Source organism: Sciurus carolinensis, chromosome 13, assembly GCF_902686445.1.
Source record: "Sciurus carolinensis chromosome 13, mSciCar1.2, whole genome shotgun sequence".
NCBI classification, from domain to species: domain Eukaryota; kingdom Metazoa; phylum Chordata; class Mammalia; order Rodentia; family Sciuridae; genus Sciurus; species Sciurus carolinensis.
In genome coordinates this window covers 6,932,620-6,955,916 of record NC_062225.1, presented here as the reverse complement: position 1 = coordinate 6,955,916, position 23,297 = coordinate 6,932,620, and the positions used below count along the sequence as shown (strand labels likewise).

At 46.4% G+C, this 23,297-nt stretch overlaps 1 protein-coding gene across 16 annotated transcripts in view; it reads right to left on the bottom strand.

Moving 5' to 3' along the window:
* Window positions 1-23,297, bottom strand: part of Inpp4a (inositol polyphosphate-4-phosphatase type I A) — a 129,015-nt gene that overhangs the window by 36,144 nt on the left and 69,574 nt on the right. For all 16 annotated transcript variants that reach the window (XM_047523522.1, XM_047523529.1, XM_047523523.1 and 13 more), the window contains 11 exons: window positions 22,990-23,193; window positions 22,447-22,491; window positions 11,814-11,932; window positions 9,163-9,279; window positions 8,807-8,886; window positions 7,173-7,284; window positions 6,525-6,615; window positions 6,004-6,151; window positions 3,414-3,544; window positions 1,531-1,635; window positions 939-1,047 (listed from right to left, as the gene is read on the bottom strand). In XM_047523522.1, the coding sequence (XP_047379478.1) occupies window positions 939-1,047; window positions 1,531-1,635; window positions 3,414-3,544; window positions 6,004-6,151; window positions 6,525-6,615; window positions 7,173-7,284; window positions 8,807-8,886; window positions 9,163-9,279; window positions 11,814-11,932; window positions 22,447-22,491; window positions 22,990-23,095 (1,163 nt within the window). In that variant the 5' untranslated portion in view covers window positions 23,096-23,193. The remainder of the gene's footprint in view (window positions 1-938; window positions 1,048-1,530; window positions 1,636-3,413; window positions 3,545-6,003; window positions 6,152-6,524; window positions 6,616-7,172; window positions 7,285-8,806; window positions 8,887-9,162; window positions 9,280-11,813; window positions 11,933-22,446; window positions 22,492-22,989; window positions 23,194-23,297) is intronic.

Genomic DNA, 23,297 nt, shown 5'->3' with positions numbered 1-23,297 from the left:
AACCGCATGCCCGAGTCATAATTATTCTCCGCGCTGGAGGATTTGGTGCTACTTCCTCTATTCACTACTCTGTCCAAGACCTCTCGAGATGATATTCACCATCTCCACTTCTTACACTGTACCCCTGAACCCATTTACTCCTGGAGACTTTGTGGATGATTACTGAGAAATGCCTCCTTATTATTTAACATGACACCTGGGATTTACGGCTCTCCCCCACCTAGGCTAGGTTGCTGCCATCCCCCATGTTTCCAACACCCTCTGCAGGCTTCTCCAGGACTACTCACCCAAATGGTGCTTGCTGACTTGTCTGCTCCTGAGCAAGGTCTTGAAGTCCCCAGGGTCAGGCTCAGATCTGCCGGTCCCTGGTCACCAGTGTCAGCTCAGTCTAGTGCAGGCTGGCAGCAAAGCCTCTCTGCCTCAGCTCCTCTCCCCTCGCTTCATGTGCTAAGTCCACCATGTCCTCCTCTGAAATGCTTTTCCCCATCCTGACTGCCCGGCAATTTCCTACTCAGGACAGGAGCTGCATGAGACCCCTGGATCCTTTCAACATTGGGAATGTTTACCACTACTGTTCCTCAGGAAAGGAGACAATGTGCCCCAGACTTTACACTTCTGTGTTCAAATAACTTGGCCAGGGGGTCAAAGGGAGCCAAGTCAGCAGACAGTGCACACAGGGCTGCTGCCTGAAGCACCACTCATAGGTGGATCACAACATGCTGTTCACTTTGAAGGTTTGGGACCACTAGCAAGGTGCCCCATCACCCCCAATCACACACACAGTCACACACACAGCAGCATAGGGTCCTGCCACGCAAAAGCAGATTGGATGGCTGGATGTTGTGTGACTATATTTAGATTTTTTTTTTTTTTTTTTTTTTTAACTGAGAAGCATCAGATAGCTGTACAAGGACCACAAACCCCTTCCTTCTACTTACTGTTTCTTGGTCTCTTCAAATTTGTGCAGCTTTTTACGGAGACCTCCTGATTTAAAACCTTGGCAGTGTGCTGCTGGCGCTCCAATGGTAACAATGTCGTAGTTCTGATCTGAATGACAGAAAGCTCACCTCTGTTACTCTGGGCTCAGGCCTGTGCACAAGCCAGCTACAGAGAGAGGCACACCACTCCAGGATGCTACCCTGACAGCCCATTTTCAAGCAGCCTAGGTGGCCTTGAGTCCACACCCTGGGGGTGGAGCCCTGGGGGAGCCCAGCACCACTGTTTCAATGGGGAGCCTCTGGAGGCTGCAGGAAGCTACTTGCAACACTGTTTCCACCCTTCCTGCAAAGGGATGAATGATGGACAACCTTCTGCCACCCAAGCACAAAGGAAGCTGGGGGAGGAGAGACACGCTCTGGGCTCTTTAAGTGAGACCTTTTGGGGTCCTAGGTTGTTTCCTCTTGGAGCCACCCACCCAGCAGCAGAGCAGACAGGGAAACCGGGGCAAATATGGGGCAACCCAGGGACCAAGTATTCAGGGAAAAAAAGAAACATAACGTGATTCAACACAAGGGGCTAAAAAATAGGTACCTGATCCGCCATCATCTTGAACTCTCATCCTTTGTATATGCAGGTTTGTGGGAACAAATTCTAACTTTTTATCGGCTTTCAAACTGCTTGCTTTAAATGAGGGACCTACAAAATGGAATATGAGAAAATGAAGGTCACCAAAGTAGATCCTGAAGAGCAAGGAGAAGAACGGCACTCTGGTGCTGCTGGCCCAGAGAACAGGGGCGAGCTGGAGGGCAGCTCACCAGCAGGAGCCTGCGTCTGAGTGCGCAGGTGGTAGGCGCAGCCAGGAGAAGCAGCCGCGGCAAGCTGCAGGAGTGAGGAGGCCATGCCCTCCACCAATCAGCTTGCAGCTCAGAAATCCAACACAGATGTGAGCCTGTGCTGCACGGTGACCGCAACGCTAGGTAAAGCAACGCGTCTGCTGGAGACCACCTGTCTCACCCAAGACCTCAGAGCAATCAGTCTGGCTAGAGCAACACGTCTCAATCCTGAAAAGGGATACCACAGTCGGCTCGTCCCCCCAGGCCCACTGAGATAAAGGAAAGCACGACTCCAGCCTAGGGGGCACCATCTCAGCCAGCACCTGTGTGTGCCAGGCTGGTTGGGCAGGCTGGGCCATGTTTTATAACCACACCCACGGTCTCACTTCTCTGATCAGAATCTAGAATTCGTAACTAAGAACCTCATGCCTACCAACTGAAATGATAATCAGAAGAAAAGAAAAGAAACAGCCCCTCTAGTGAAAAACAGTGAATTTTACTGCCAGCATGGGATGGACGTGCTGCTGTGTGGTGTGCACTCTGTCACAGGAGTTTACTCCCTGGAGTCTGATACTCATGCTAGGGCCTCTGCACCAGCAGCCTGGGTGTCCTGGGACCCTGGGAGAAGGGCAGAACCCAGACCTGCTTTTTAACAAGATTCTCAAAGTATCTGGATGCCACTGACGTTTGAGCAGCTCTACTCTAGAAAACTTGAGGCTGTGTGGATTCCACTTTCTTGGGTAACACTCACCCAGCATAGACAAGTGCCTCAGTTTCCTCAGCAAATGCTGCCACTTCTCAGTCACGAGCTTAGACCTGCTCTTCAGGCTCAAATCCAACCCCTGCACCACCACCTTGCCAGACCTCTATTTGACTTTTTTCCACCCGAGGTTGTAAGGCTCATATGTTCTCTATCAAAATGATATTAAGGGCTTATGATTTTCCCTTAACCTTAAAATATCATTATGGAGAGGAGAAGAAGGGAAGAATCTGCAGACAGAATAATCTGAAGCAATAAATAATGAAAAACCAAAAAATTGACTCCATTCAGAATAAAAGGGGAAGGAGTTTAGAACTGCTTTCTAAGTATTTGAAAATCAAATGGCATCGTTCGAGAATACAGGGTACAGTGTGGGCTGGGGAGGCAGCTTGGCGGAGTGCTTGCCTAACAGGCTTAAGGCCCTGGGTTCAATCCCCAGTACTGCCAGAAAAAAGAAAAAGGGAAGGGCAAGATGTTCTGCACTTCACTTTCTCCTTTGAGCCTTTTAATGTCTGCTATGTTCAGCAAATATTTAAACCAGGAAATCTACAAAACTGCTTTATCTCAAGACAAATGGCCTATATCGCTTTTGTCACTTCAATGGCATTAGATGAAGAAACTACATGAACCAATAATAGCTTGTCACCTTGTCTCTCCTAAATTTCATCCTATAGTGGTTGTTTGGGCAGATAACACCATAGAAGGACTATTCCCTGCAATTCAGATGTGTCGTTTTAATTAACATCTGAAAAAAACCCATATGTGAAAGAATTCACACCTACATAAGAATCTATTTTTAAAAACCCAGGCAAGTGTGTCAGTGAATGTGGGAGCCACCTGGGTTCCAGGCCTCTGGCAGAGAGGGCACAGGCCACACCTACCTTTGTACTGATGGAGGTCGCTCAGGTTCTCCTGGTACGTGAGGATGACAGTCTGGTACTGGGTGACAATCTGGCGCCTGAGGCTCTCCCAGCAAGGGGAGAGCTCCCCCAATTCCTCCAGCTCACAGACTCTGCAAGAAGACACACATCAGGACATGGGGCTGGTGCACCTCCCTGGGGAGGCCCAGGAGTCCTGACCAGGACCACAGAATATGCAGGGAAGCAGCACTGGTGTTCAGAGAGGGCCAGGTCAGCAGTTACGCTGCCAGTCTAAAGAGCATCCAGGGGAGAGAGGAGTGACAGCTACAAGAAAAGCAGACGCCTGGCCCCAGGGGAAACAGACAGACAGGCTTTCATGGCAACTCAGCTGACTGTTCCAGGGTTACAAGGTGAAGGTGGGAGAGAGGTGTCAAGGTGCAGCTCTGCCACAGGGCACCGCTAGGCACAGGCAGGGCCTGCACGCCATCCCCCACATCAGAGGGCACTGGAGTGTGTGCATAACTGCCATGAGACCATCTCCCCTCAGGGGCGGTGGGGACAGTCTCCTCACCTCCCAGGTTCTGATGAGGTGGGGCTTTCTGACCTCCTCAGCTACAGCCTAGAGCTGGCTCCTAGCAACAGGGACCAGAGCTCAGGTAGTGCCGCAGCCATGCCTCTGTCTCAGGGTCCTCCTCTCTGGGTGTGGGGCAAGGATGTGAGGAGCTGGTACCTTGGCCTATTCTTCCTTTTACTGCTGTGGAAGTGAGGAACTGTCTGAATCTAAAAGTGGCTCATTGTGTCATTAGCTGGTTGAATCAGACTGGCCTGGCCTTGGGCCTTGTCTTCTGTGTGTGCCTGAGGGAGACGGTGGAGGGATGGGATGGCTGAAGGGGGAAGGAAAGAAAGAGGAATTGCTATCTTCGGAAAACTCCAAACTGTGTAACATGCACGAAACTCAAACACAAACTCCTTGGCTCAATAGTAATAGCTACATGATTATAAAAAACAAAATGCAAGATGAATTAAAGAAAAAGGATAACTGTATTAGGAAAATGGGGCTGAGGAAGGATAACAGCAAGTCCCTCATCACAGAAAGTGGCTAATCCCTGAAAATGATTAACAAAAAAAGGACTTGAAACACACAGTTAGAAATACAGGAGTGAGGGCTGGGAAGATAGCTCGGTTGGTAGAGTGCTTGCCTTGTAAGCACAAGGCCCTGGGTTCAATCCCCGGCACTGCAAAAAAAAAAAAAAAAAAATACAGGAGTAAGCACTACAACTGCAAAAAGTTACTGTTTCTGTAAAGCATATTGACAGGGGAGGGCCTTTTGGGATGAAAAGTGAATTTAATAAAAGCTTTTAGGAATCAACTAAGTTATCTAAAGTTTAAAAAAAAAAAAGTTTTGCCATTTTATTGTTAATGTAAAGAACACCCAGTGCAGGCAGGGCCTAGTGGCACAGCCCTGGCCTGAGGTCACACCTGGGCAGATGCTCTGCCACCCTGCCTGCTGGCCACTCTCTTGGGGTATCTTTGCCCTGTGTGGCACACTGCTGCTCCCCGTATCCTGCGTGTCAGTTTAACGTCGCCATCTCTCCGAGGCCTGCCCCGACCACCCTCTGCCTTGCTTCCTCTTGCTGTCTGGCATGCGCTGACACGCCTGCCACTCCTGCTGCTCCCGTACTCCCTTCTGACCACGCTTGGTGCCCCACTGACCACACGCTGCCTCACACATGCTGCTGCTAACAACAACAACAACACGACTCCTGAACTGCAGCACCTGTCATCAGTGAATGAGTGCTTTCAAGTTAGAACACACACAACAGGAAAGCATGCCATGATTAAAAATTAAAACATGAAAACTGAAGATACACAGAAAACAGGCTGCAGTTATGCAAATAATATGCAAAGATGGGCAAAACTGAAAGGAAAGCTTTAGAAATTGAAATCACTATTAAAATATGTGCACACAGAGATTAAGCAAATAGCAAACTATTAACAGTTGGTGAAAATAGGTGAAAGGTATCTGGGCACTCAATGCACTATTGCCATTTTTCTCTAACTTCCAATTTTTTTCAAGAAAAAGCATTAAAATAGTTGTATTAGAACAATGGGATTCCAGTTGTCGTGTTGTCTTTCATGCTTCTGTTCTATGGTGTTAATAATTAACTTCATTTCAGAACAAGGAAAATGACAGCCTGGGACAGTCTGGGACAGACCTGAACCGCTCCTCAGGCTCTGCCCTGGGCTGAGCGAGGCAGAGGGGCCAGACCCTGGCCCCACAGAGCCGGAGTGCCGTGGCAGGTCATCCCCAGTCTCCTGGAGCCCTTACCTCTGTCGCCCTAACCTAGGAAACCGCCAGGCAGCTACTTCTGACTTCCTGAAGGACAGAGAGAGAAGGAAGAGGGCGAAGGGCAGGAAGAAGGGTGAGTCCTGGGCACACTCCAGGGTCTCAGGAAAACCACCACGTGACGTCCGGCCCTGGCAGCCATGATACAGAGGAGCAAGCAGAAGTCAGACACCCACAGTGCCGGCCACCTTTGCCCACCACGTCTTGGGAAGGAAGGGACACACGACACAGGGCAATCAGTGGTGCCCCTCTGTAGAGCCTCACCTGGCCGCGTCTTCTTCTAGCAGGAGCTTCACAAACTGCCGGGGCACGTGCAGGGAAAGCACGCTCTCGGCCATCTGCTCCAGGATCCGCAGATGGTTGCCGTCGGTGGTTGGGAACCGATACATGCGGCAGATGGCGCCCCCGAACACTGAGGTGGAAGGTGAGGGAGGCAAGGTGATGGTGAGACCTGTCCCCTGGCCCTCCCACCTGGTCCTCAGTGACGCTGGCGTTCTCAAGTCCTCCTGTTCCTCCCAGGGAGTCACCAAGCCACTGGGCTTCAACATTGCACCCGTGACATGCAATCTTCTCGTCCCAGAAAAGGTAACTCTAAAGTGCAAGGGACTGGAGCGGGGAGGCTGATATCACTAAACCAGCGTGAAGGGGGAGAGGGTGCAAGGAGGAGGAGCCCTTCCTCGGGTACTGCAGACTACGCGGCTGAAAGAATGGCACACTAATGAGCAGCAGGCAGGTGACAACCAGGTCCCAAGGGGACAAGAGTACCAATAGAGGAAGCTGTTTACCCGATTTCAGTAAAGTGTCTTTCCTCAGTGAAGCATATTTGGATCGGATTCCCAAGGCCTCGGTCAAACTCTCGTCAACAGGGAGAACCATCTAATAACCAAACAGAGAAGCAGGAGATTCGGCTGACGGCAGCGCGCTCAGCAGAAATGGGGCCTCCCGCAGCACAGAAGAGCTGCGGACTCGACGTGCACCATCAGTCCTGCGAGGACCACGCTGCCCGCGGGGCATGCTCACTCCCCTCCCCAGGCACCCAGCAAACTCCACGCACAGTGCGCCCTAACTCATTTCCCCTTGAGTTTCAGTGGTCTGGTGTGTGAAGCAAAAGGGAAGGACAGCCGATGCCAAGGCTTCCTCTGGGTAAGATGAGGTATCTTGATATCTTAGAACCATCACTACATGCGGTGTCGGGGCTCTTCAGTTAGAGCTCTTGTGGGTCCTGAGAAGGCACGGTGTGCGAGTGCCTGGGGGTCTGTGTGTGTCTGGAAGAGTGATTACCAAAGTCTAAGGGATGACCTGGTCTTAACCACCTCTTGCTCACTCTCAGGCCAAGTTCTCGCCCCCTCTTCGACGTGGAGCACAGAAGTCCAGCCCCCACACTGACCGGCCCTCCCAGTCTTTCTGAGGGAGAGGGGAAGGTGGCTACTCACCCTCCCATTGACCGTGTCTACAGACCGGGTCACAGGGGGCCGCTCGTCTGACTTCCCCTCCATCTGCCAGCCGATCACGGTGATGCTGCCCACACGGTCACTCTCTGCAGACCTGCAACACACAAGTACTCTGCTGAGGGGCTGCCACTGGGCTGCTTTTCTGCTTAAAAGCAAAGTTCAGCTGTCCTGAGTCAACAGGGGTCCCGGGAGTGGCAAGATCCAGACGGCTGGTTAGTCAGTCACCTTCTGCTGTTACGCGCCCTCTTCTGGGGGAGGCACACAAGGAAACCACTGGGCACGGGGGAGGTTGCGTCTCATGGGACAGTGTGGATGTGCCTAGAGAAGCAGGAGAGGGCTTTCCTGATTAGAAGCCACCACTGGCCCCTGTGGTCACCCTGCTCGGGTGATGGAGTGCATCTCAGGTTCAGGGCTGAAGAGTATCTTTTTCTGGCAAGGGACCCCTTCCTGCTCCTTCCACCTCACCATCAAGGTTTCATCAGCACAGGGCCTACACTGAGACCACGTGGGACTGCCCGAAGTCCCTGAATCTGGAAGTGATGTAGCCCATGCCAACCCGGCCCTGGCTAGCTTCACCCCTAAGGTCCCTGAGGGCAGATGATGGCTGTGTCCATCTGAATCATCCAGCAGAATCCCAAGGACACCCTGGAGCCCCAAGAGTTTTATTTGTGATGTCTGAGTTAGTCTGGTTCTAGATTTTCGTGTGATCCCATCTACCGACCATTTCCTCTGTGACTCTCTCTCACTCTCGGTGTCCTCGTGCCTGGAAAAGTCCGTGAGTTCCTTTTCAAAAGCAAGATGCCCAGATGTCCATTTCTTACAACCAACTCTGATCCAACTAGATAGAATTCTGGTACTTGATCTACCTACATATTTTTCTCAAACGGCCCTTTCCCTCACATGACTCTAATTTTAACTAACTCTCTTCCTTCTCCTGCATCATGTTCTCCCTACACACCAAGGACTGCTACAGGGTTCTCGTCCTGTGAGCAGACTGGACGGCCAGTGCCCCCAACACTGTCATTACTTATGGTAGCTTCCAAATGTCTCAAAATCACTGAGACTTTGTGGAATTTTCTTGCTATTTTCCCAGGAAATATACGTTCAATTTTTACATGATTTGAATAAAGTCCAATGTGCCAGGGTTTTGGTAGGAACTTCCCCTAAAATGACTTAGGGAAGAACTGACATCTTGATACCTTTCATCTCCCTGTCCAGGGATGCAGTGGGGGTTCCCTTTCATTCATTCACTCATTCAGCAAGTAATTCCTGAGCACCAGGCCCTGTTCTAGGTGGTTAGAACAGCAACAAACAAAGCAGAGAAAAATCCTCCCTGTCTGGGAGATTACGTTCTACTGGGAAGGGGAGATGACAGACAGTGACATTTAGTATTATCAGGTCTGTGTCCTCCCCATCTGACAGCTGTGCTCGAATGTCCTTCAGAAAGTGCACATTTCCATTCCCACAGGTTCTCACCTCAGCAAAAAACACCACCAGCTCAGACCTGCCTCTGTGGAGGCCAGGGTGTCCTCTCAGAAAAGGAAGAGGGCCTTTCCCCATCTGTCCCTGGACCCACAATTCCAGAGCTTTTCAAAGGAGTAAGAGCAAATACCAACCTTAGTGTTAAGTGTAACCTATGATGCCTGTCCTGGAGCAGATCTTTGACGATGAATGTTCCAGAGCCCAGTAAATACATCTGAGGAGGAGGGGGGAGAGAGCATAAGTGCACTCGTATGCCTCTGGTCCAGCCACTGTTCCCAGGGGAGAGGTGCTGCTTCCCACAGCCATCTCACATTCATCTCAGAAGCCCACGAGCAATGCTCAGAAAGCAATTCCCAAAGACAAATGTGTTAGGCATGAGTTGCTTTGTGAGTCAGTAGTGAAATCAATCCTGTGTTCACCACTCGCTCCGATGATTACATAACTGTAAAAATGGGGAGAAAATTCCACGAACCACGGCATGTTACTTAACTGTTCCCTGAGATCTATCTTTGACATCATACACAGATAATTTGATTTGTGTCATCTGATTGATAAGAGAGTCTTGAAAGAAGGCAATACTGCTCAGAAATATAGGATTGTTGGTTCCCTAGAAGAGAAAAGAAAAGAATCAGAGTTGCATTTTTTTTAAATAATTGTTTTTTGAAATAAACTCACATTTTCAGAATGAGAAACTAACATTTCACGGACTTGGATCAACCAAACGTAATGGCAGCTTAAATGGATACATGACACCAAAAATCTGCTTTCCGAAAGAGGAAAATGCAGTCTCATGTAGACTGTTACAGATCCAGACACAACAACAGGCCCGTGGCACGTGTGGCCGCGGGTCTCTAAGGTTCCTGCTCAGGAGGAGGGCTTTCTGAAGAGAACCGTGCTCAACGTGCCCGCCCTCCCTCCCTGCCACAGCTTCCGGTGTGCTGCGCATCCCAACTTACTACTCTGGCCCGTTCCTTTAGGAGGGGCAAACAGGCAGCAGGGAATGGCTCTTACTTCTGGACTCCTGCGTCTGGAATAACTAAGCCTGACTTTGAAGAGCTGACCTTTTTAGGCCCAGCTGCTGTCTCCAGATCAGGGTGGCTCTTCCATGGCAACATGGCCCTGCCCCTTAAAGCTCCACATTATCAAGTCCTCTTTCTCAGCCAGACTGTACTGGTTCCTCTCTGCACCTGCTGTGATGTCTGGGCCTGGCTGGGTTCTCTTTGCAGTTCCAGCTCCAGTCTCTTCATGTCTGCTGGATGGTCCCTCCCAGGGGTGCCTGGACAGCCTCCTACAACTCAACCTATCCCTCCATCCGCCCTTGGGGAGGCCAGCTCTGACTCTTTCCAAGCAGGCTGAACCCCTGTGGGCCTGCTCTGGCGCTTCCTTCTACCTCATCGTCAATCACCCGGCAACCCTGAACTCCTCCTCCAAGTCCCAGCTCCTGAGCCTCTCTCCCATTCACCCCTTCCTTCCACTCCCTCCTTCTGCCAGTCAGGTCCTGCATAACTCCCCCAGGACACCCGGCCATGTGACTTCCCTGCACAAAGGCCTGGAGTGGCTGGCTGTGTGTGCCACATCACACACTCACTGGTCCTTTCCTGGCACTCCTTGCTTGGACTCTGAGCTCACACCAAACAAAAGAGCCACTCCCAAAACCCACCGGATGCTTTGTGATCACCCTCCCTGTGCAGAGCCACCACTGAACCCTCACAAGTGCTTCCATATCAGAACCAGTCACAAGAGCCTTAACCTCTCTCTCCCTGGTCCTGCTGAGGCAGAATTTCACCCAGCTGCTCTTAGGAAGCTGCTCTGACCCTCAGTGCTGGATGGGTCCCTGCCTCCTGGCTGGCCTCGCTGAGTTACTCTACACGCTCCACAGTGCTCCGTATGGAGGTGGCCTGTTCCTTTCTACCTCCCCACTCACAGGCTGGGAACCTTGAGGACAGGGACTCTGCTCCGAGTCATCACCTCTCACTGAGCTTGATGTGTGGGCAGTGCCCAACAAATGCTAAAAAACAGTGGTTGACCTGACCTGGGAAACAAGTTTGTAAGAGACTAAAAGAATACTCTAGCTTCCAAATTGTAAAACTATTCTTATGTAAAATTATGAACTATTATGTCTTTATGTGAAAACGTAAAAACAATGTAAATGCAGTTTAAGTTTGGTTGATTTTTCTTCCCATTCCAAATTAAACCCTATAGAATTTTGCACCAGCAACTCTCATGTCATAACTTAAGTGATGAGTTCATTATCATAAGGAATTTTGTAAAATTCTCTCAGTAATACCTATCAATCAATTAAAAGTAGAGTTAACACATAACACAAAATTCAAAAGGATGTAAAATTAGGCCAGGTGCAGTGGCATAGGCCTACAATCCCAGCTACTGAGGAGGCTGAGGCAGGAGGATCACAAGTTCAAGGCTGGTCTCAGTAAGTAAACAAGACCTGTCTCAAAATAAAAATTAAAATGGACTGGGGATGCAGCACTTGCCTAGCATGTGCAAGGACCTGGTTCAATACCCACTACTGGGGAAAAAGAAAGTAAAAATAAAAACCAACAAAACTAGGCATATGTGCCAGTAAGAGGACTAATTAATAGATAGAACTCCTCCAAGTTTTGATTAACAAGCACAAAATTCTTTTCTGTAATCCCAGATACTAGGGAGGCTGAGGCAGTAGGACTGAAAGCTGGAAGCCAGCCTGGGCAACCTGATGAGATCCTGCCTCAAAATAAAAAGGACCAGGGATGAGGTTCAGCGGTAGAGCACTTGCTTAGCATGTGCGAGGCCCAAGGTTCAATCCCCAGTACCATCACCTCCTTCCCCCCAAAAGAGCACAATTCCTAAAAGTAGCAGGCAGATGGAAATGACAAGAACGAACGAGGTCTTATCTCTCAAGGGGCAATCAACCTTAGAGGACCACTGCTCCCAAATACCCATCAAATAATCAATAACTGTCAAGGACATAGCAAATGTAAGTGCCACCAAGATGAGTGTGATGAAAAATATCACTGTACTGAAAACCCTGGGACAACAGCAGCTCACATGAACACAGCTGGAGCTACAGAAGCTTGGGAAAGGAGCGGCATCCAGTGGGACTGCGAATGCACGGCAGCCAGCCCTGAACCACAGAGCACCCACCTCAATGATCTCCGTCTGTGCGTGCTTCGTCCAGAACGCCTGGGGAGGGGTGGTGACGCTCACTGCTACAAAACTATTTGGTTTTCGATCTAGCGATGGAGTATGCAGCTCGCTGCAAGCTACAGAATCAAGATGGGAAAAAACAAATCCTTTAAACCAGATGCTGGTTAGTTGTGCGCTCCAAGCCCAAAGCATATGATGGCGCGCGGAGGGATAGGATGATCACGCTGGTGGTTGTCATGGGAAGGTGATTTACAAATTTCAGTCTCTTTTCCTTCCTCTGCCCTTCTCCCACCCTGCAGGACAGTAGGCCCACAGCTGTAGTGGCAGGCAGTGTTGAAGTAGCTTCCTACGTCCACAGAACGAAATGCAGAGTCGGCTCTCTTGGGGTCCACTCTATGCCTTACAGCTGGCCCTTGATAACGAACTAAATTCCGACTGGATGACCACGGGGGCACAAGTCTGGGATCTACAACACAGCTCCATGTGTCTGCACCCTGTGACAGCACAAGTTGACCCTAAGCTTGGTGCTCATGTGTCTTGGTGTGAGGATTAATGTACACTGGAATAAAATTAAATTCTATGGCAAGATAAACAAAGCTTTATTTTTAATATGTCATTGCTCATCTATTTTCCTTATGAGACTCACATTAAGTGCAAAATTATTAATGTAACTTCTCAGAACTAAAGGTATCTTGTAGAACCATTTCGGTTTGAAAAATGTGATCTGCTAAGTACTCTGAAATTGTTTACAAGTCTCAGATAATTCTACCACAGAAGTGGCCTATAGGAAAAACTGTTACATCTCTTGAATCTAACATGCTCCGTGGAATGAAATGCACTGTGAAAGGGGAAAATGAAACCCACTGTCATTAAACTATGCTATGTCATTGTCAGAGACATTTCCTTATCTTAAAGAGATATTAAAATTTGAAAAAGGTACACCTTGGAACTGAGAAAATACATAGTAAATCAAATTCAACACCAGTAAAAATAATTAGCTTTTTTTGGTGGAGTTCACTTAGAAACATAAACGTTCAGCTGCTCCCTTTAAAATCATGAATAGAGAACATTACAATTTATTAACTCAGTTTTTCAAAATGAAACAGTTGGGGAGAAGGGTGGTGGTGACAGGTATATAATTTAGTGTCACTGAACTGTACACTTAAAAATGGTTACAACACTAAAGTTTATGCTATGTGTATTCTCTCACAATTACAAAGCCGAAGGTCCACCATAAACTCTAATTTAAAAAGACAACCCGGGTCCACAACAGGTGAGACCATGCAGAGGAAATGCAGGAGGAGGAGGAAAGGGATGAAGACAGTAATACAGACGAAAGCAGCAATAATTAGAAAGAAAGAAAGAGATGGAAAGTAAAATCAGGAAATACAAAGCAAGGAAAGGAGGAGATGCAAACTTGACGGACGGAGAGAGGATGCCTTCCTTGTCTGAGGCGGAATGGCAGAGAAGGCTGTTCAAGCATCCACTTGGAGGAACTTATCGGCTGTCCAACCACTGCACACGGCCCGCCCTGCCCTTCCAGGTCCTAATTCCCTCTGCCTGCCACCAGCAGGGCCACGCCAGCTCTTCTGCTAGCACATGCGTGTGTTATCACTGAGCTGTGCCCAGCCTGCCCCAGGCCCCGTCTCGGGCTACACCTGGGAGCCCAGCATCTCGGCACTGCTCACACTGCAGGTCTGCATTCGCAACACCTCCTTCAGCTTTTACAGTGTGAAGATGTCTTTATTTGTACCTGAATCCTTAAGCTGTGTTCTCTAGGTAGTTATTTTCTCTAAAACCTTTAAATACCATGTCCTTGAGTTTCTATTTTTTCTGCTGGGAAGTCAGCAGTCAGTCTAACTATTGCACCTGAGTTTCGTCTGTGTGTGTGCTGGCAGTTTTCCCATCGGCTTTGACTTTGGACAGTTTAACTATGAAGTATCTAGGGATATTTTATTTTTACTAGTTCTGAGACTTGCTGCATTTTACTAGTTTCAAAGAAATGCTCACTTACAGATACACTTCTTTTTCTTAACTTGGTAGTTTTACTTTTTTCCACAATTTTTATTGGTGCATTATATTTTACATATGGATGGGATTTGTTGTCACATACTCGTACATGTATACAATGTATGATATAATTTGCCTAATACAGATACTTCTAACCCTTCTCTTTCATCGTGAACACAGAATAAACATATTAGATACTCTCACTTTTTTTTTTTTTTACACACTCTTGTTTTTATTGTTGTTTCCATTATTTTCTGTCTCTGGCTTCTTTGGAAATTTTCTTGATTTACATCTAAAGCCATCAACCTTCTCTTTAACTGTGTCCATTCTGCTTTTCAGACCCACCCACAGGTGTTTAAACTCTAGAATATCCACTTGGTTCTCTTATGGTTTCCAGTTCTCTGATGAGGTGTCAATAATGTCTTCATTCCCCTTTAACATAAAATTATGGACTGAATGCTCGTGTCCCCTCAAGATTTACATGTTAAAATCCTAACTCCAAGGTGCTGGTGTCAGGAGGTGGAGCCTTTGGGAGGCAATGAGGCCGTAAGAGCAGAGTCTTCATGAACTGGGAGCAGTGCCGAGAAAGAAGAGACACGAGAGCTTGTTCCTGCTGCTCTGCTCTTGCTACACACGAGGACACAACAAAGTCAGCAGACAGTGGACCTCTGGCACCATGATCTTTGAATCCCTGGCCTCCAGAAGTGTGAGAAATAAGTTTCTATTGACAAAGCCACCCAGTCTCTGATACTGTTCTAGCAGCCCAGCCTCACTAAAACAGACAACAGTTATTTTAACACCTTTCACACCCAGAGTCTCTGTGGGTCTGTTTCTATCGTTTGCTATTTCTATTCACGTTTCTCAAAATTCATGAACTCGTGCTGAATATAACATTTTAAAAATTGTTTACAGGAATTACTTAGGCCCAGGATGATGCTGGCTTTCTCCCAAGAAGACCTGTGATTACCGCTGCCCGGTTCTAAGAAGCACTGGCATTCGTAACTTCCAGGAACTGAGTGGACCTGCAGCACCTGCAAGCACCTGCAAGCACCTGCTTCTGGTTCCCTTCAATCTAAAAGTAAAGTCTTTTCGATTCTAAACCAAAGTGAAAGGGACTCCACCAAGTATCCCTCCCCTTGTGGACCTCAGAAAAACAATCCCCGTTGCTTTAGCACTGAGGTGTCTGAAGCACTGCTCGGCTCTCTCTTGGGAGTCACTGTGAGCCCTCAAAATATTAAGTGGGTCTCCATCTTCAGTTCCTTTACTGTGTTATCAGTTCTAGAGACATGGACAAGATATTTCTTAGATTTTGCTTCTTTTTTTCTAGATTTTTTTCCTTTCTTCTAGTTGTCCTAAATGGTAGGATTTGATTTTTCTTTGTCATTTAGAAGCATGTTAAGTTTTTCTCTTTATCCTTGGAATTTAGAAGTTTCAAAAAGAGACGCCCGGCAGTTGGTGAACATTCTGGGTCTTACATCCACCCTTCTCCAGGGAAAAGATTCTTCTGTTACTTCTGGCCTGCTGTTCCTATTTCTGTCTCTTTTCTTCTTCTGGGTCTCCTAGCATTCAAATATTACAATGCCAGATTCTGTCACATCTCTTCACTCAAAATGTCAGCTGCTTTTTTTTTTTTTTTTAAGTATTTTCTGTAGTTGTAGATGGACAGCATGTCTTTATTTATTTTTATGCAGTGCTAAGGATCAAACCCAGTGCCTCACACATGCTAGGCAAGAGCTCTGCCACTGAGCTACAGCCCCAGCCCCAAAATGTCTGCTTCTTGATATTTATTCTTTGAGCTATGAGACTGTTCCTTCATTTGCTTTTATGGGTTTATAATCGGTTTCAGCAGTACAGCTTTGATTTTTTTAAAAACGATGTTTTCTGTTAAGATCTACTTTGCACATATAAAATCCACCACCCTCAAGTGTACAATTCAGTGCTTGACAGGGTACAGAACAGAGTTCTGAAACCATTACCATTATCTACTTCCTTAACATTATCATCACTTCAAAAGAAAAACAAAAAACTATGTCCATAAACAATCATTTGCCAGTCCTCTTCCCCAGCCCTCCAGAAACCACCAATCTCTTTCTGTATAGACCTGTCTGCTCTGGACACTTATATAAATGGGATCACGCAGAATGTGGCCTTTCCTGTCTGGCTTATTCCATCTGGCACATTTTCAATATTCTCCTACTACAGCAAGTATCAATACTTCATGCTTTCTTAGGGATGAATCAAGTCTACTGAATGAACACACTGCATACTGTTTATCCTTTCATCAATTAAGATATTTTGGTTACTTCCACATTTTGGTTATTACAAAATAATGCCATAAACATTTGTATACAAATCTTCTTGTAGATATATCTCTTCACCTCTCAAGTTTGAAGGATATTTTTGCTGGATATAGAATTCTTGGATGATTGGCTTCTTCTTTCAGGAATTGGAATACATCATCCTACTTCCTTCTGAATGCCACAGTTTCTAATAAGAAATATGTTTACTCTTGCTGGAGATCCCTTGTACATAGTAAGTCACTTCTCTCTTGCCCCTTTTTAAATTCTTTGGTTTTGATGGTTTAGTTATGATGAGTCCAGGTGTGAATCTCTTTGAGCTTATCCAATCTGGAGTTTACTGGGCTCCCTATATATGTTTTCCATCAAATGCAGGAAGTTTCTGGCCATCATTTCTTCAAGTATTTTTTCTCTCCCCTGCCCTCTTTCCTTTTCTGGAACTCCCTTGAAACCTATGTTGGCATGCTTGGTGAGGTCCCATGCAGCTCTGAGACTCTCTTCATTTTTCTTCATTACTTTTGCTTTCTGTTCCTCAGATTGGATGATGCCAATTGGCCTGTCTCCTAGGTTTGCTGATTCTTTCTTTGTCTGCAGTTGAGCCCCCTCCTAATAGACTTTTAATTTCAATTATTATACTTTTGAACTGTAGAATTTCTATTTGGTTCTTTTTACAAATTTCTATTTGCTTTTATTCTGCCTATTCACTGATAGTTTCTATTTGGTGAGAAGTTGTTTTCATGCTTTCAATTAGTTCTTTAGACAGGATTTCCTTCACTTTTTGAACATATTTAAAATGGCAGGTTTAAATCTTTGTCTAGTAGGTCAAACACCTGGGATAATTCCTACTGACTGTAGGTTTGTTTTGTTTTATTAATTTCCTTGTATATAAGCCATACTTTCTTGGCCTTTTCACACATCTCAATTCTTTGTTGAAAACCAGATTTTTTAGAAATCTTTGAAAACTCTGGAAACCAGGTCTCTTGGACTCCCCTCCCCTCGCTACCCCAGGGTCTGCTGCTGCCTTTCTGCTGCTCTGCTGACTGGCCAGGGACTTCCTGATCTGATTCTGTAAAGTAATATTCTCTGCCTCATGTGGCGACTTCAGTGACTGCAGCGGTCAGATAAAACTGGATGGAGCTTTCCTTAAATACCAGAAACACAGACCTTTGACGTGGCTTTTGCTAGGAGTTTGTTTCTGTGTGCACACTGGGTTACCTCAGGCAGGCAGTGTGTAACCGTCTTTGTCCTCTCTTCCTGCTTGTGCATGCAGAGCCTCAAGGTCAGTCTGAGGAGACGGCTCAGCCTCCTCAGGTCTTTCCTGAGCATGCGCACAGCCCTGCATGTGTGCCAGCTGCCATGAATGTGTCACATCTTTCCAAAGCTCCCTGTGGACTTACCATTCCCCAGCTTTCCCTTTTTCCCTTTAAAGGTTCCCCTCCCCCGCCTCCATCTTTTTGTTTGCCTCAACTGTTATCAGGCAGCTGCAATGCTAAAAAAAACACTACCACTGATGTCCCCACCCACCTTGTGGGCTGGGAGTTGAACCAGGGCCACATGCTAAATAGACACTTCCTACTGAGATGCACCCCAACTCTAGCCACTGTTTCTGACATGCTCTCAGGAAAAAAATTGCTCCCACTAGGGGAATTCTGAGGTCAAATAAAGCCAAGTTCCAAAAGTGCGGTTGTTCAAGGGACTACCAGACAGGTCAAATGACAATTCTGTGAATAGGACTCTGTAGGATCTCCAACCTCATTCTGTTCAGTGATTTCCAGGTTACTGGTTTTCACCATGATTTCAGGTGGCCAAAGGCTGGAGAGACTGCTGAGGGGCTATGGTGCTTTCAGAACATACCTTTCCACAAGTGACATTCTCTCCTGGCCTGGTCCCCCATCCTTCCTGTCTAGATTTCACCCCGTGCTGAATTACTAGCTCAAGCTCCACAGCATCCCTAAGCTTCCTCTGCGCAGCCCACAGCCCTCTCCTGCTGCTTGCCACCTCCAGCACTCACTCATTTGGCATTAACCTCTGGTGTGCATGGCTGTCTCTCCAGGCAGATCATCTGCAATCCCGGGTGAATAAATATTAAATAAATGCTGAGATAAACTGATAAGACACATTTCGATTGCATATCATTTGACTCAGAAATTCCAAATTCAAGAGTTTGTCCTAAGAAAAAAATTGGCAAAATGTACCAAAAAATGTTAAGTATGTTAGCCAGGTGCGGTGGTGCTCGCCTATAATCCCAGTGGTCAGGGAAACTGAGGCTGGAGGATCACAAGTTCAAAGCCAGCCTCGGCGAGACCCTGTTACTAAATAATATACAAAATAGGGCTGGGGATTAGACTCAAGTGCCCCTGAGTCTAAACCCTGGTACCAGACACACACACACACACACACACACACACACACACAAGTATATTAACTATGGTGGTACCTACAATGGCAAATTAAAAGAGCCTAAATGTCCAAGAATAGAAACTGGTTAAAATAAGGAGCAGAGCTGCAATAATGGAGCAAACATTCACCTATCACAATGAAAGGATGCTGTGACAGTTTGCTACACCACAAGAGCATGTCAAGAACACTGGGCGACTAAAAATGATTCCATCACCTCTGCCACCAGCTTCACTCGAAATATCCATATAGCACTTTGTGAGGGTAAAAAATACACATATATTTGAAGAGAGTTTTAAACCAAAATGCCAACTGATTATCTCTCTCCAATAGGGTTTTCTTCTCCTCTGAACACTTTCTTATGGTTTTACAGCAAGTGTGGAATTTTTAAAATCTTAAACTTTTATTGACTTTTATTCTTTTAAAAATCAAAGTAGTTGCCCATTGAAGCATGACACTCTGGCCCACTGTTTTAAAAATTGTGGTAAAATCTACTTAAGTAAAATTCATCCTCACCTTTTTAAGCTGTTTCCTCCTGTGTGTCAAATTAACATGACTGCATTACTGCTCTTGCTCTGCCAGATTCATATGTCCCACTTTCTATTTCAGAGGACGAGGAGTTTTAATTCAATTATACAACACTCATCCTTTCTCTCTACTCAATCATTTCAGCTCAGTTTTGTGTTGAATTCTCATTCCACAAGATTAAAGTTAAGCAAATGCCATTTATCGCAAGCCACATGGGATTTCTTTCACTTCTCTCCATATAGACCCGTGTCCTGGACACCATGTCGTCTTTTCCTCAATGTGGTCCCTCTTTTGGGTGCAGCACATCCTCCATAACTTCTAGGAAAAGGAAGTGGGGGAAGTAAATTTGTTTGTGACTCCATAGGGCTGAAGCAAGTTTTCTCCTACCCTCACATTCCACTGACAGTCTGCTGGGACGGAAAATTCTAAGTTGAAGATATAATTAAAGGTGTTGCCTGTCTGTCTACAAGTTTCCAATGTGACTCAGAAGCTCCATGTTAGTTTTATTCCTAACTATAAATACAGTTTTTTTTTTCCTCCAGGAGTTTTGTGGATCTTCATTTCAATGCCTGTGTTCCAAAATTTCACCATGATGCATGGTCTTTTTCTATCATTGTTCTGGGTTTTGTGAGGCATTTTAAACCTAGAAACACATTCTTCAGTTCTCAGAATTCTTATATTATTTCTTGGTAATTTCCTCCCTTGTATTCTTTTCTATTTTCTCTTTTAAATGTTAGACCTCCTGTATTTGCTCTCTAATTCTCTACTTTCATCTTCTCTCCCATCTCCTATTTTGCTTTTAAAATTTTGCTTGCTAGGAGAATTCTTTGAATATCTACTAAACTTTATTGAATTTCTAAATTTTATCTGTCATATTTAAAATTTTAAGGATTGACCTTGTTCATTTGCTATTTTTTTTATCATATCCTGTTGATGGATACAGTATCTTCTCTTGTGGATATAAATTGTCATTTCTTTCATGTTTTCTTCTGCAACACCTCTGTTTCTTACAAGCTCTATTTTTTCTATTTTTTTTTTCATGTTGTAGCCCTCCCACACAGGTCTTTCATTCTGTTTTAAATCAATTTTGAGTTATAATTTATAAGTTAAAAGTACTTATTAAATAATTATTATTATTAAAAGTACTTATTAAGTAATTATTAAGTGTACAGTTCATTAAGTTTTGGTGTTTATGTCCATACAACCACACCACTGTTAATATATAGAACATTTCCATCACCCCAAAAAGGGTTTCCCTCTCCTTTTTCAGTCAATCCTAACCCCAGTCCCAAAAACCACTAACCTACTTACTTCCTATCACTATAGCTCAACCTTCCTTGAGATTCCTGCAGATGGGACCATACCATATGCAGCCTCTGTATACTGCTTCTTTCTTCTGCTGTGCACAATGTTTTCAAGATTCATCTGGGTGGTTAAATGTGCCAGTCATTCATTCCTTTTCCTTCCTGGATGGGATTCCTCTCATAACCAACCATTCCACCATAGTTAAGTTTGCTGATGATGGACATCTGAGGTGTCTCCAGCATAGGCTATCATGAACAGAACTGCAGTGAACATTCACGCACCCATCTGTGTGGACAAATGTTCGCATTTCTTAGGAATGAGGCAGGTGAAGGCCATGAGATGCTGAGCATGGAGTGGCTCAACATGCCTGCGTTGGCTTAGGTTCCAGAAGCCAGTGTTTCTGTCTCTTTGGGAGGAGAGGATGAGGATGAGAGCAACGTTGACGGGTGGAGGGAGCTTGTTACTTGGCAAAGTATTCCACTTACTCCTGGTTTCGTCTGTCTTAGCATCCCCTCTCCTCTGGCCCAGAGCCTCTGCTTCTGAGTTTCTCGAGAAAATAACCCTCCAGTTTCTGCGCAGCTGAGGGGACAGAGAGGAACCTGAGCCCAACCTCCACCTTCTGTGAACTCTCCAATAAGTGAGCCCCTGGGTTGTCTCCTGTCACAGTGCCTCTGGGACAAATCCTCTGCTCTGACCTCTGCCACCCAGACACGCAGTGTGGCTATTCTCCTCTCTCCTGTTTACTAGTCCTGTCTGCCCCATCATGACAAGTGACATTTTTGGATTCCAAAACTATCTCGGTGCTTGGAGTTTGTGTTTTTGTTTCTTATCTGTCTTCATGTTTGGAATGATTTAAGACAAGGGGGTATTTGGAAATGTTCACTGTGCTAGCAAAAACCAAAGTCTTTGGACAAGTTTTGCAATTTATAAAAAGCAGTGAGGCTCTCCTAAGGTGGGGTGAGCAGGAGTATGGAATTCCAGCAGGGGTATGGCTGCATCCCCCAGGTCTCCCAGACCAGTCAGTGAGTCAAGGCTGGGGAGACCTTCTGATCTTGGTAAGGAAGATTAAATCTGAAATGGTAACATTTTCTGAATTTAATATTAATTTAATAATGTTTTCACTTATACTTTTATGGGTTTTGTAATCTGTCCAAGTCTTTTCAGGAGAGGAGGGGAGTTTAACTGCCTTGATCTTTTTATCTCTCAAATGAACAGTAGCACCCCCAAGTAGCACGTGAGGAAACTGGGTCAGCAAGGTCAAGTGGCAGGTTCAAGGACAAGCAATCGGTTTGGCAGGGTTAGTACTAGAATCCAGGTCGTCTGACTCTCCAGAAGGTGCCTCTTTAATATCATAACACCTCCTGGGCATCACTGCTAGGCCACCAACCAATGCTGACCATCACCAAGCGCCGGGCGAGAGAGGAGCTCTGGCCCTAGCCTCGACCTGCACATTCTAACCCATTTTGAGGTAAGGAGGTTGGGATTAAACCCAGAAGTGCTTTATCACTAAATTATAGAGCCAGTTCCTTTTTAAATGTTTATTTGAGACAGGGTCTTCCTAAATTGCTGAGGTTGACCTCAAACTTACAGTCTTCCTGCCTCTGCCTCCCAAGTTGCTGGGATTACAGGTGTGTGCCACCACATAAAGTTCCCACCCACTTTTTCTGACTCTCACTGAAAGGAACAGCAAGCAGATGTCATTGCCACCTCTTGCAGCATAAGGAACTGAAGGCTACAGAACTAGACTCTTCTGAGGGGAGAAAGTAGAGCCCTAAACCAGTTTCCTTACTCCTCCCCTCTCCCAGGAGTAGTATGAGGGGAGAGAGTCTCTGCAGCAGCTCTGGGGGCCATCTCCCTGTCCCCTGGCCACTGCAGGACTGCAGGCGAAGGTTTAGACAGGAGGTTGGCTGCTGAGGAGACACTAGCCCTGTGGGCCTCTGGGGTTCCTTCCTGCTTCATCACAGAAACCTCCACAAAGGTGGAAACAGAGTAAGCTCTTGGAGACAAACCTGTGCCCGTGGCAGGATGTGTGGTTTGTTTTTAAGAAACATACTTTTTAAAACAAACATAAAATTCAATAAAATGATACCTACCTAAGCTGAATTCTAAAATGGGTTCATCTGGATCTTGTACTTTTCCTGGATAGAAATGAAAGAAAAATCATCCTTCATAAAAATGTTCTTGCTTTTGTATTTAATGCAATAAAACCCAACACCCAACTTCTTCCCTCCCACTAACCCAAACTATTATAGGAAATGATTATTTTGCTTTCTAAACATTTGCTTTTGAGAAGCCTCAGCTCTAAAACCAGAACACCCTTCCCCCTGGGGTCCACACGCCTGCAATGCAGGAGGCTTCATCCCAGCCAGGTGCTGTGGATGTTCCCACATCACCTACTGGCAAATGGGCCCTGGAGATGCCTACTCAAACTGGAAAAGAGGGTGACCGGGATCCGGCAGAAGCACTTCCCAGGACTTTCCCTTCCAATTGCCTAGATCAACCAGAAGGAAACCGCACCAGGGCACCACCCCCCATTCTTCCTGTCCATCTGTGCCCCAGAAGGCAGGCTTGGACAGCGTGGGACCTGTATGCTGTGAAGTCGTACCAGGGGCCTGGTGCAGGCCTGTAAGGCTCACCTGCCAAAGAGAGGCCCAGCATATCAGCTGCCACATCAATGGTGGAAGCCCGCTGCATTGCACGGGCCCTGGCGCCATGGCGAGGGCTGTGCTCTCTTGCTGTCATGATGTCATTGGGGAGGATTCTTCTTCCTGGGTCAGAGAGCACCTGATTCCCCAGGAAGCACTGTCACCAAGTCCTCGTCTCCTAAGGTGGCAATAGCCCTGAGGAATAGAAGCAAATACTGGTAAGAAGCCAGAAGGATGGTGACTGCAAGGCACTATGTTTTCATGGAGAAAGAACGAGACCATGACCAGGGAACTCTGGC